General features: G+C 45.3%; 1 protein-coding gene across 3 annotated transcripts in view; it reads left to right on the top strand.

Moving 5' to 3' along the window:
• Positions 1 to 13,936, top strand: part of SV2B (synaptic vesicle glycoprotein 2B) — a 94,803-nt gene that overhangs the window by 43,951 nt on the left and 36,916 nt on the right. For all 3 annotated transcript variants that reach the window (XM_055555843.1, XM_055555842.1, XM_055555841.1), the window contains 2 exons: positions 4,839 to 4,972; positions 6,749 to 6,838. In XM_055555843.1, coding sequence (XP_055411818.1) covers positions 4,839 to 4,972; positions 6,749 to 6,838 — 224 coding nt within the window. The remainder of the gene's footprint in view (positions 1 to 4,838; positions 4,973 to 6,748; positions 6,839 to 13,936) is intronic.

Genomic DNA, 13,936 nt, shown 5'->3' with positions numbered 1-13,936 from the left:
CTCACCTCAGCCAATCACTAAACTCCAGAGGATGCCAGATACTGAGGGTTCATATACTTCATTTCCCGTCCCTGGCGTTGTGGGTGGGGTCAGTCACACCCAAACCACAAGTCTGCAACCCAGTGGAGAAGGACTGGAAAGATTTTGTGAGGTGGGTAGCAGCCTTCAGTAGTCACTACAAACTGTGTCATTTTTTCACTTCACTTTACACACTAACACATGCCAATGTCTGGGTGTCTGGTTTTTAAAGAAACAATAAAATAATTCGGGCTGGGAACTTGTTGATCAAAACTGAATGGGATTTCCACGGCAGAGGGGCCATAAGGCTGCTGGCTGATAACAGGGCTTGTGCTTAAATATCCTACTCCAAATGGACGGGATATTTTCCTATTTGTATGCTTTTGTGGACTGCAAGGAGATCCAACCAGTCAAGCCTAAAGGAAATCAGTCCTGAATATTCATTGGAAGGACTGATGCTGAAGCTGAAACTTTAATACTTTGGCTACCTGATGCGAAGAACTGACTCTTTGGAAAAGACCCTGATGCTGGGAAAGATTGAAGGCAGGAGGAGAAGCGGGGTGACAGAGGATGAGATGGTTGGATGGCATCACGGACTCGATAAACATGAGTTTTGGTAAATTCCGGGAGTTGGTGATGGACAGGGAAGCCTGGCATGCTGCAGTCCATGGGGTCACAAAGAGTCGGACATGACTGAGTGACTGAACTGAACTGAACTGATGCTTGTATGAAATCTGTGGTTTTTACATGCCATTTAAAAATGGCTTCTTGGATGATTAGGCTTGAAATGCACATTTACTTGAGGGCAAACCATCCTAGAAATATGGTAGACTAGAATCACAGTGTAACAGGAGTGACTATTTATTTTAAGCCTCATTTTTACCAGGACCAGATGTTTTGCCCACAGTGAACCAGTTATTTGATGATATTTTTTAATAGGCCTAAGACATTAATCCGCTCACATCGCCTCCACTCAGCAGGGACAAATGCAAGGGTGATCCAGAAAGGAGACGGAATGTTTGTATGTAGCTTGTACAAACCATTTAATTGCTTTTGCCGGAATGAAATGATGTGAGGTCTTGGCACCAGGAATTTGGGTGACGGAGTCATTAAGAAAGAAAATTACAAAGCTCAGAATGTTTTTCTGGGAAGTCATGGGCACAGCCCTGAAAAGAGTGGCTATACTATGGAAGATTAATTCCCACTGTAGTCAGCAGCACCAGCTGTTTGTGAAATCCTGATGGAGAAAAAGTAGGGCAAGCTAAAAGATCAGTGAACAAGACAATCCATGTCTCCAGATTAGCGGTTGTACCATATATTTGGAAGCAGTTCGCTATTTAATTTTATTTAATTCAAGGCCCCAAAGATGTGCCTAATGAAGTGCAGGTTACTAAGTCACCGTAAAAACCAGAGAGGCATGAGGGAATAATGGATTTTGGATAATTTGCACATATTATCATTAAGAAAAAAATATCTCTCTGAGGCAGAGTACTTTCTAAACATACCTGTTTCTGTTCTTCTTCTCTTGTTACCCACCTGAGTTGGATGGCTATGTGGTTATTTCTAATTACACCAGAATGGTTTTTGAACACGAGCTGAGAATGTGGAAATCTTCCTATGGTTTTGTCTTCCTCTTCCAGTTGTCACTCCCAGGAGAAAGGAAAGGCTTTTTAATTAAAATTAAAATAAACAAGCAAACCCCAGTGATATGGGAAGGAGGACGGGCTGTGCATAAAGAGGTTTGATTCTGATTGAGAAGGCTGGATGTATTCTGTGTATTATGTTCTGTGGCCATTGTGTAAAAGTGGCCACAGTCCCGTGTTTTTCCACCTGGGATTCTCTCTGGCCAGTCCTTCACTCTGCAAATAGAGTTAGAAATATCTGCAGAAACAAGAGATGTTAGTTAGGAGTCTCTGGCAAGTACGACAAATTGAACTGCAATGGTAAGTAATAGACTTCAAGACATAAACCTCGCACCTCTGGAGTTAGCCATTTAGTGTATTTTTCAAGTAAATGGAATAGCGATTTTACAGCGGAATTATATTTACCCTTTGAACTTTAGAAATCACTATATTTATTTATAAAGTTAGGTCTTTTTAAGAAATGCTATTGGGGGACTTCCCTGGCAGTCTAGTGGTTAAGACTGCCTTCCAATACAGGGGGTGCAGGTTTAATCCCTGGTTGGGTAGTGAAGATCCCACATGCCTTGAGGCCAAAAAATCCAAAACATAAACAACAAAATTCTGGTAAAGAATCCACGGACAGTGCACGAGACCCCGATTTGATTCCTGGGTTGGGAAGGTCCCCTGGAGAAGGAATAGCCTCCCCCCTGCAGTATTCATGGGCTTCCCTGGTGGCTCAAATGGTAAAGAATCTGCCTGCAGTGGGGGAGCCCTGGGTTTGATACCTGGGTTGGGAAGATCCCCTGGAGGAGCACATGGCAATCCACTGCAGTATTCTTGCCTGGGGAATCCCATGGACAGAAGAACCTGGCAGGCTACAGTCCACGGGGTCGCGAAGAGTGGGACATGACAGAGTGACTAAGCACAGCATAAGCAACAGAAGAAATATTGTAACAAGTTCAATAAAGACTTTAAGAATGGTCCCCATCAGAAAAAAAAAAAAAAAACCTTAAAAACAAAACCAACACCAGAAATCCTGTTGGAATTGTCTTCAGAGGTTGTTTTGAATGGCATGAGAGAAAAAGAAAACAGTTCTTTTGCTGATCTTTGCTGATATTCACCCATTTTACTCACCATCTTTGGCACTAAATGTCATGTAACTATTTCTAAACAAATCAAAGCTACCCTCAAAGAAGGTGAATTATTATTGATTGCTGGGGCGCTTTCACACACGGTGAATCTGTGGAAGTACCATTAGCTGGATTCTACAGCTGTGAAACTCACCAAGGTAACAGTAACGATGTGAGAAAGCCAGGATTTGAACTCTGACCTATGTAACCGCAGAAGTCCAGGCACTTTCCACTGTGTCATTGTTCCCTGAAAGAGGGAAATTTGCTACTTATAAAGATGTTTGAAATAACGTTTTGTAGATTCTAAAGGCAATGTCCAAAAATGAGTTTTAGGAATACTTTGAATATAATGAAAGCTGAGTTGGAGCTAGTCACCTCTCTGTTTCAATGATTATGAATTCATTTGAATATAGAAGCTCAGTTTCTTTAAAAAAAAAAAAATTAGCGTTATCACTGACAGTGGTTTTCAAACTGTGGTCTTAAGCCCTGTGCTTTGGAATCACCCAGAGCTGGTGTTGCTCTTTGACGTGGGTGAGAGTAATCCCCCATCAAAACCCTAGGTCACATAAGGCCCTGCTCTGGCTTTCCTTTGTCTTCCCTGATGGCTCAGATGGTGAAGAATCTGCATGCAATGCAGGAGATGCAGGTTTGATCCCTGGGTTGGGAGGATACCCTGGAGAGGGGCAGGGCAACTCACCTCAGTATTCTTACCTGGAGAATCCCATGGACAGAGGAGCCTGGCAGGCTACAGTCCATAGGGTTGCAAAGAGTCAGACAGGACCGAGGGACTAACACTTTCACTTTCTTGAAGGTCACTCTAAGACCAAGTGTCAGAGACACTCTGACTGCTTTATTTTCAACTGGAGTATAGTTGCTTTACAATGTTGTGTTAGTTTCTGCTGTGCAATGAGGTGAATCAGCCATGTATACACATATCCCCTCCTTCTTGAGCCTCCCTCCCACCACCACCCCATCCCACCCCTCTAGGTCATCACAGAGCACGGAGCTGAGCTCCCTGTGCTGTACAGCAGCTTCCTGCTAGCTAGCTATTTCTACAGATGGTGACTGCAGCCATGAAACTAAAAGACGCTTACTCCTTGGAAGGAAAGTTATGACCAACATAGATAGATAGCATATTATGTTGTCATAGTTATGTCATATTATGTCATAGTTATGACCAACATAGACAGCATATTAAAAAGCAGAGACATTACTTTGCCAACAAAGGTCCATCTAGTCAAGGCTATGGTTTTTCCAGTGGTCATGTATGGATGTGAGAGTTGGACTATAAAGAAAGCTGAGTGCCAAAGAATTGATGCTTTTGAACTGCAGTGTTGGAGAATACTCTTGAGAGTCCCTTGGGCTGCAAGGAGATCCAACCAGTCCATCCTAAAGGAGATTAGACCTGAATGTTCATTGGAAGGACTGATATTGAAGCTGAAATTCTGATACTTTGGCCACCTGATGCGAAGAGCTGACTCATTTGAAAAGAGCCCAATACTGGGAAAGATTGAAGGCAAGAGGAGAAGGGGACGACAGAGGATGAGATGGTTGGATGGCATCACCGACTCAATGGACATGAGTTTAGGTGAATTCCGGGAGTTGTTGATGGACAGGGAGGCCATGTGCTGCGGTCCATGGGGTCGCAGAGAGTCGGACACGACTGAGCGACTGAACTGAACTGAGCGTATATATGTCAGTGCTCCTCTCCCAGTTCATCCACCCTCTCCTTCCCCTCTGTGCCACATGTCTGTCCTCTGTGTCTGTGTCTCTATTTCTGCCCTGTGAACAGGCTCATTTGTACCATATTTCTAGATTGCACAAATAGGCATTAATATACATACGATATCTGTTTTTCTCTTTTCTGACTTACTTCACTTGGTATGATGGACTCTAGGCCCATCAATATCAATACAAATGACCCAGTTTCGTTCCTTTTTATGGCTGAGTAGTGTTCCACTATGAATAGATAGTACATCTTTACGCGTTCATTTGTCTACAGACATTGCACTGCTTCCATGTCCTGGCTGTTGTAACTAGTGCTTCGTGTCTGGCTGCTTCTTCACAGGCTGGGGCTTCAGCATGGGCAGCAACTACCACTTCCACAGCTGGAGAGTGTTTGTCATCGTCTGCGCTCTGCCCTGCACCGTGTCCATGGTGGCCCTGAAGTTCCTGCCGGAGAGCCCGAGGTTTCTGCTGGAGGTGAGTCAGTGCCCCGCCCCGTGCGAGGCCTGCTGTCCTAGCCCCTTGGTCCCAGGTTGGCTTTGACCTGGCCCGTCATTAAACCCGTCGTGATGGTGGCCTGCCCAGGATGCAAGGACTGCCAGAGCTGGAGGGACCCGAGCTCACAGAGTGCAGAGCAGCGGCACCGCTTCCCGAGTCTGGGTGGAGCTGGAGGGCACCCTCTTGAAGATGCTTCTGGTACCCATGCTCCCCAGAGGTCCTGATGACCTTCAGAGCTGCATGAGCGGGACTTCCCTGGCAGTCCAGTGGTCCTCTCCAACGTGCTTCCACTGCAGGAGGCACTGGTTCAATCCCTGGGCAGGGAACTAACATCCACGCGCTGTGAGGCAGAAAACAAAACAAAACAAAAAGTGCCCAAAACAAAACAAAAAGCTGCATGGAGTTTTTTCCATGTTACAGCAGTGAACTGGGTTGTCGCTCTTTCTCTGCTCCCCAGCCCTGCAAGACTCTTGTCTCTACAGGGCCTCTCTCCTCCAGAAGGCTGCTCCCACAGTCCTATGAGGTTTCCAGCTTGATGGTGGTGGTGGTGGAGGCTCTCGTGCTTGCAGTGGTCAGATGGGTAGGGCTGGTGGAAGGGCGATAGGACTCCAAGGCTCTTACAGCCCCAGTTCTCAGAGTCCACTCACAAGCTTCCTTCTAACTTTCTGCAGACTTTCTTGTTGAATGTCTTCTTTCATCCCATTGGTCAGGGGCAGATGCAGCAAAAAGTTTTTTGTTTTTTTTTTTAATCCAAGCTTATCTCAGAAGCTTTGATGTGTATTAGCTCTCTAGGACTGCTGTAACAAAGGTACACAAACTGAGTGTCTCAGAGTTACAGAAATTTGTTGTCTCCCAGATCTGTTGGCTAAAAGTGCCAAATCAAGGTGTTTGTGGGACCACACTCCCTCAGAAGTCCTTAGGGAAGAGGTCCCCAACCTCTGGAACCTAGTGCCTGATGATCTGAGGTGGAGCTGATGTAGTGATAATAGAAATAAAGTGCACAATAAATGAAATGCACTTGAAAACTCCCAAAACCATCCTCTGCATCCTGGTCCATGGAGAAATTGTTTTCCATGACACAGGTCCCTGGTGCCAAAAAGGTTGGGGGCCACTGCCATAGTGCAACCTTCACTTTGTCTCTTCCAGCTTCTGGGTGGGTTGCTTACATTTGGGGTGGTCCTTGGCTTGCAGCTCTTTCACTCCAGTCTGTCTTTGTCACCACAAAGTATTCTCTCTGAGTGCCTCTAGGTCTTCACTTGGGCTTCTTCTTATAAGGGCACCAATCATGTTGGATTAGGGGCCCATCCTACCCCAGTATGACCTCATCTTAATTACATCTGCAGCAACCCTACTTCCAAATAAAGTCACCTTCTGGGGGCACTGAGGGATAGAACTTCAACATATCTTTGGCGTGGGGGACACAATTGAACCTGTTATATGTTGGGTCTTGGCTTTAATCGTCCAGAGAGGATCATGGCTCCCACCTGCAGTCTATTCAACCTTAAAACTACAAGTAGTTACTCACAGCCTATGATGATAATAATACCCAGCATTTACACCTCGAAGGCACAGCCTGATTAGCCTTCCAGGATGGGCTGCAACAGAAGCTTGTGCTGGTTTTTCACAAGCCACAGATTGTAACGCATCCATGGCCAGTGGCCTAAGATGCGAGCGTCAGCACCCTGTTGTCTCTGTTGGGTTTTCCACCTCTAATTAGCAAAGGATTGTTCATGTCTCTCTCCTTGGTTTTACCAGATGGGCAAACACGACGAAGCCTGGATGATTCTCAAGCACGTGCACGACACCAACATGAGGGCCAAGGGGGCCCCAGAGAAGGTGTTCACGGTGAGTGTGCGGTCACCTGTGCCAGCCGGAGGGGGCCTCTCCTCTTCACTGTTTTGGTTTGCTAAAAAATAATTTTACTGCATAAGCACATCACAGAAAATTTGTCAAAAAGGAAATAAAGCCCCTGATATTCTGTATCATATTACTGCATCATAATTATTTTTTGTATTTTGATGGACTCCTTCTTGGTACCACACCACTAATTGCTCAAAAATAGCAAAGGAAAAAACTAGCTGTATTCGTATGGAGATAGCCAGATGTACCCATATTTACATATAAATATATATTATTTAAGAGCACTCATAGACATTCTACATGTGTCTAATAGTATTCAGAATCATCCTTTTTTTAGTTTTTTTTTAAATTTTATCTTATTTTTAAACTTTACAATATTGTATTAGTTTTGCCAAACATCGCAATGAATCCACCACAGGTATACCCGTGCTTCCCATCCTGAACCCTCCTCCCTCCTCCCTCCCCATACCCTCCCTCTGGGTCGTCCCAGTGCACCAGCCCCAAGCATCCAGTATCGTGCATCGAACCTGGACTGGCAACTCGTTTCATACATGGTATTATACATGTTTCAATGCCATTCTCCCAAATCTCCCCACCCTCTCCCTCTCCCTCTCCCACAGAGTCCATAAGACTGTTCTATACATCAGTGTCTCTTTTGCTGTCTCGTACACGGGGTTATTGTTACCATCTTTCTAAATTCCATATTCATCCTTTTTTTTAAAAAAAATATTTATTTTAATTGGAGGCTAATTACAATATTGTGGTGGTTTTGCCATACATGGACATGAATCTGCCATGAGTGTACATGTGTCCCCCACCCTGAACCCCCCTCCCACCTCTCTCCCCACCCCGTCTCTCTGGATTGTCCTCGTGCACTGGCTTTGAGGGCTCTGTTTCATGCATTGAACTTGGACTGGTCATCTGTTTCACATACACGTTTCAATGCTATTCTCTCAAATCATCCCACCCTCGCTTTCTCCCAGAGTCCAAAGGTCTGTTCTTTACATCTGTGTCCCTTTCCCTGTCTTGCATATAGGGTCATTGTTACCATCTTTCTAAATTCCATGCATTAACATATGTATTGGTGTTTTTCTTTCTGATTTACTCCACTCTGTATAATAGGCTCTGATTTCATCCGCCTCATCAGAACTGACTCAAATACATTCTTTTTTATAGCTGAGTAATACTCTGTTGTGTATATGTACCACAACTTTCTTATCTATTCGTCTGCTGATGGACATCTAGGTTGCTTCCATGTCTTGGCTATTGTAAACGGTGCTGCAATGAACTTTGGGGTACACGTGTCTCTTTCCCTTCTGGTTTCCTCTGTGTGTATGCCCAGCAGTAGGATTGCTGGGTCATATGGCAGTTCTGTTTCCAGTTTTTTAAGGAATCTCCATGCTGTTCTCTACAGTGCCTGTACCAATTTGCATTCCCACCAACACTGTAAGAGGGTTCCCTTTTCTCCACACCTCTCCAGTATTTATTGTGTGTAGACTTTTTGATGGCAGCCATTCTGACCAGCGTGAGGTGGTACCTCATTGTGGTTTTGATTTGCATTTCTCTGATAATGAGTGATGTCGAGCATCTTTTCATGTGTTTATTAACCATCTGTATGTCTTCTTTGGAGAAATGTCTGTAGTTCTTTGGCCCATGTTTTGATTGGGTTGTTTATTTTTCTGGTATGGAGCTGCATGAGCTGCTTGTATATTTTGGAGGTTAATTCTTTATCAGTTGTTTCGTTTGCTATTATTTTCTCCCATTCTGAACGCTACCTTTTCACCTTGCTTATAGTTTCCTTCATTGTGCAAAAGCTTTTAAGTTTAATTAGGCCCTGTTTATTTTTGCTTTTATTTCCATTACTCTGGGAGGTGGGTCATAGAGGAGCTTGCTGTGATTTATGTCAGAGAGTATTCTGCCTGTGCTTTTCTCTAGGAGTTTTATAGTATAACATTTAGCTTAAAATTTTTCTATACATGTGTATGTGTTAATCATTCAGTTGTGCCCAACTCTGTGCGACTTCATGGACTCAAGGGGCACAGAGGATCGCCCTCTCAGAGTACAGGTTCTCTTCCTTCCTTCTCCCCACCCACCTCGTCTTTTCTCCTTCTTTAGTCCCCTCCCCTCCCCTATCCTCTCTGTGGAATAAAACACATCTTTCTCCTTTACTCATGCAAAGAAGCTTATGTCTTTTGAGTTTGAGCCCATTTCCCAAGGATTTTCCCACATGTGAAGCAGTTTATTAGCATGCGGTATCTGTCCCACAATAGCCCTGGACCCTCCTGAGAGGAGTCTTTGCCTAGATCACTGTCCACTTCATTTGTACGTCTGTCCCTGTAACTATAAATCTCCCTGACCTTCCACCTCTGTCTTGCCCTGCTTATCCCATGCAGGACCTTACACAGGGTGGTTTTTCCAAGGTTGCCTCTGGAAGGATCACTTCTAAACTAACCACAGATTGATACTTTGTATAAAATAGATAACTAATGAACACCTGCTGTATAGCACAGGGAAGGCTACCTAATGCACTGTGGAGACTTGAATGGGAAGGAAGTCCAAAAAAGAGGGGATATATGTGTATGTGTGACTTCCCAGGTGGTGCTAGTGGTAAAGAATCCGCCTGCAGTGCAGGAGCTGCAGAAGGCTTGGGTTTGATCCCTGGGTCGGGAAGATCCCCTGGTGGAGGGCATGGGAAACCACTCTAGTACTCTTGCCCAGAGAATCCCATGGGCAGAGGAGGCTGGTGGGCTACAGTCCATAGGGTTGCAGCATCAGACATGACTGAAGGGACTTTGCATGCACGTGACTGATTCATTTTGCTTTATAGTAGAAACTAATACAACATTATAAATAAAATATCCTCCAATAAAAATTAAATAAAAAAAAAATAAACCAACCACAAGGTTTGCCTGACTGGGACCCCTTTTTAGAGAAGTGGTCTGACTTTCTCTTTTAACAACCCATTCTAACATAAACAGCTTACTTTTAAGAAATGAGATCTTTCTTGGCCTGAAAATCAATCAAAACTCCAAATTCCAAAGGTGAAACTGAGCCCTTACTTCAGGACCAGAATTCCTCATTTCAGGAAGGGTGTGCATGCCCCAGAAGAAAGCTCAGGCAGGGAATCAGTGAGTAGAGGGCTCTGAGACCTGGAATTTTGTCTTTCTTCAACATACATGCCAGTCACCAAGTCCTTGGGCATAAACTCTGTTTTTAGTAGTTTTCACCCCTCCACAGGAAAAGGGAATTAGAAAGGTTATGGACTCAGTATTTCCATAACTGATGCCGAAAGCTCAGCTTCTCTGTACACAGGTGCCGAATCGAATCTCAGAGACAGTTTTGGATGAAGTAGAAATGAATAGCTTTATTGCTTTGTCAGGAAAGGGGGGCCACAGCACGCTAATGCCCTCAGAAATGTGTGTCCCAACTTGGGGAAGATAGTGAGAAGTTTAATAGTAATTGCTCAAAGAGGGTGTGATCAGCTCATGGACGTTCTTCTGATGGGTGATGGGTTGGTGGTGAGTTAAGTAGGAGTCAGCATCATCAACCTTCAGGTCCAACTAGTCTGGGGTCTACATGCTTGTGGGCAGCATATCATCATTAATAGTTAACTTCTCTCACCTGGAGGGGATTTCAGGATCTGTAAAACAGCTCAAAGATATTATATGTATACACTGATGTGGAAACAGGACCTTGCTCCAAGGCCTCACTATTGTTTCTCCCTGATCTCTCATCTCTTCCCTAATTAACGACTGCTTGGAACTGCCCATTGGAACTTAGGGAAGGTCATGGAGGCTGACTGAAGGCTCTTTCCTGCAATCAGAGAAATGGGAGACACAGAAAGGCCTTATGCCCAGGAGCCCCACAAGGTCCTGCATGCTATCATGCTGACTTGATGATCATATTAATTATGTAGAAACGGATAACTGGCTGGGGCAGGGAAAAAAGGAAAAAACAAATGACTGGAAAGTGTTACTAACCTCAGACCGCTGGGCTGTGGCTGGAGTCGGAAGTGAATACTCAGCCGCACTGGCTGGAGTCGCCTGCTCTGCTCCTGTGTGCTCCGCTCCGTGGACATATCACAGTGAACGTACTCAGTGGCCTTGAGGAGGAGCATCGGGCAGGCTGGACTCAGTGCCCATGGGAAGCCCTGGGGGTGGCCCTCCTCAGTGCCTTTGAGCTGATGGGGTTCAGGATATAACAACCCCAGATTATGACACCTCAGCGTATTGTATCCCATAAGCTGAAGGAGCTGGAGAGAACAGCAGAAGCAGAGAGGTTACTCTGACCTCCCCTTGCTCCCCCTTCTTCCCTGAAACAGGCCATAAATCTCCCACCTGAAAGATGCTTTCCCTGAACCAGGAGGAAAGAAGACGTTCTCAAGAGCTATGGCTGTTGTTCCTCAGATGAAGAAGGCTATATAAACAAACCCTGTTAAACAAACCCTTATCATCCTAATTACTTCTTCACCATTATTCACCCAAATCCCTTTGTTTTGTCTGTTCTTCACAAATTTATTGTTTCTAAGCCTTCCCTGGTGGCTCAGATAGTAAAGAATCTGCCTGCAATGCAGGAGACCTGGGTTCCATCCCTGAGTCAGGCAGATCTCCTGGAGAAGGGTATGGCAACCCACTCCAGTATTCTTGCTTGGAGAATCCCATGGACAGAGGAGCCTAGTAGCTTATTGTCCATAGGGTCACAAAGAGTTGGACGTGACTGAGCAAGTAACACACACACACACACACACACACACACACACACACAGTATAAAAGCTTCCTGCACTGGTCACTTCTTTGGGACTTCATTCTCTTGTGAAGGCTCCCACAGATACGTAAAAGTTTAGTAAAATGTGGGTGCTTTACTTCTGTTAATCTTTTTCAGCTGTGTTGTCTCAGTTGCAGCACTCCGAATCTTTTAGGTGAGGAATTTAGACCCATGACTGGGGATCGAATCCAGGCCCCCTGCATTGTGAGCACAGTCTTAGCCACTGAACCACCAGGGAAGTCCTCACTCCTGTTAAATCTGTCTTTGCCAGTTTAGCTTCCAGACCCAGTCAGGGAGTCTAGGATGGTAGAGGAGAACTTTTTCCTCCCCTACAGGGCCCTGGCTTCACCTCTGTCTCCAGCCCTGTTTGCTGCCTCACAAGCTTCTGAAATGTCCCCCTGGCAGGTGTCCCTAGGATACCTTTGCAAAGGAGAGGTGTTGAAATATTCCCTTGAGAGCTGCTGTTCTGCAGGGCTGGGGCGAACACAGATCATATTATAGTTTAGACCAAAGCAAAGCCAAACATCCTAGTTAATTGTAAATTAGAGTAATTGTGCTTGCAGCTGTCAACACACCCACTCCCAGATCCCTAAGGAATAGGGTGTTATTTTCCCCAAGAGGAAAGCAAAGACAAAATTTGCATTTTTTTGACAGTACCACAAGGCATGTGGAATTGTGGTTTCTCAACCAGGGATGGAATCCGACAGAACCCACTGCAGTAGAAGCATGGAGTATTAACTACTGGACCACCAGGGAGGTCCCACTGAATGTGAATCATAACGTGTTTCCTGATTTGGGGTCAACTTTCCCCTGGTGGCTCAGATGGTAAAGAATCCACCTGCAATGCAGGAGACCTGGGTTCAGTCCCTGCATGGGGAAGATCCCCTGGAGAAGGGAATGGGAACCCACTTAGGTAGTCTTGCCTGGAGAATATGGACAGAGGAGTCTGGTGATTACAGTCCATGGGGTCGCAAAGAGTCAGACAAGACCGAGCAACTGACACTTTTTCAACACTTCCACTCAGCCCCTTTTGGCTTCAGCTGTGTTCTTGGCCCTCCTGGGTTATCTAATAACAGGAAGATCAGCTCCAGCCAAGAGTCCCATGATGTGGGCCATCTGGGCTCCCTCTCCTGTGTCTGGACCAGGCAGTAGTGCAATTGCAAAGGCCACACACCCGGGAGTGGCAGCGCCAGCTCGGGAGGCTCTGCTGTGCTTATATACCTGCAACTTTAGGAAGAGCACCTGTGCTTTTACTAGGTTCTCAAAGGGGTATCCAGCCCAGGCAAGAGTTAAGAACCATTGTGTTCAAGCTTTAGAAAAATGAAGCCATGCCATCCGGGGCTTGGTGCTGGGGACTTAAAGAACCACTTGTTTGTATTTCAGCGACTGTATTTTCCCGTGTGATATTCAGCCTCACTTCTCTCTCTCTTCCTTTGTCTCTTTACATCCTCAGTCCCTTGGTTGAAGAAAGAATGGGAGATGCTCTTATGACTAAAGCCTTTTCTCCCCAGAAGAAAAATTTGTTGGGAGAGGTGGTAAAAACTGTTTTTGAATTTTTTGAGTAGCCTCTTCCATTTTCTTCTGATTTGGTCTGCGAGCACAGACCTTGATAACTTGGCTAAGAGTCTGTATGGTCAGAAATCTCCTTAACGTGATTGTTAGTCACAGAATTCAGTGGTTGTCTTAAACATTGATTAAACTGAAAATCACTGTCTTAATGAGTCAGGACTGCTCCTTTGAGCTACCTGCTGACATTGGACAAATGGACACTTTTCCAGGGTACTTGTGTTGCTGAGTCCAAGCTTGGTCTGCTCACCACACGACAGGCCAATAAATCGGGAGAGGAGGTGTTGAGGCAAGGAAGAGAGACTTTATTTGGAAAGTTGGGTGTCCAAGAAGGTGGTGGACTACCATCTTATAGGGTTCTGGGTGCTAGTTTCTTTTATAGAATAGAGACAGGGAGGAGATGAGGAAGTAAAGTAAAAAGACCATAAATCTTGCAAAATATCTCCTGGCTTGGCCAGCCCCAGGAAGGGGATGTGTTCATTTCTTCTTCCCTGCAGCCATTCACAGGTGGGCAGGGTTGGCGTGTTTCCCTGTGAGCTGAACAAAGACACTTTAGTTTAAAGTCAGTAGAGAGGTGGGCTTTCCAGCTGGCTCTTGGTAAAGAATCCACTTACCAATGCAGGAGGTGAAAGAGGCGAAGTTTCCATCCCTGGGTCATGAAGATCCCCTGGCAACCACTCCGGTATTCTTGTCTGGAGAATTCCATGGACAGAGGAGCCTGGTCAGCTACAGTCCATAGGGTCACAAAGAGC

This window comes from Bubalus kerabau, chromosome 19 (assembly GCF_029407905.1).
Source record: "Bubalus kerabau isolate K-KA32 ecotype Philippines breed swamp buffalo chromosome 19, PCC_UOA_SB_1v2, whole genome shotgun sequence".
NCBI lineage: Eukaryota > Metazoa > Chordata > Mammalia > Artiodactyla > Bovidae > Bubalus > Bubalus kerabau.
The sequence above is the reverse complement of the archived record's forward strand: the minus strand, read 5'-3'. Positions and strand labels throughout refer to the sequence as shown.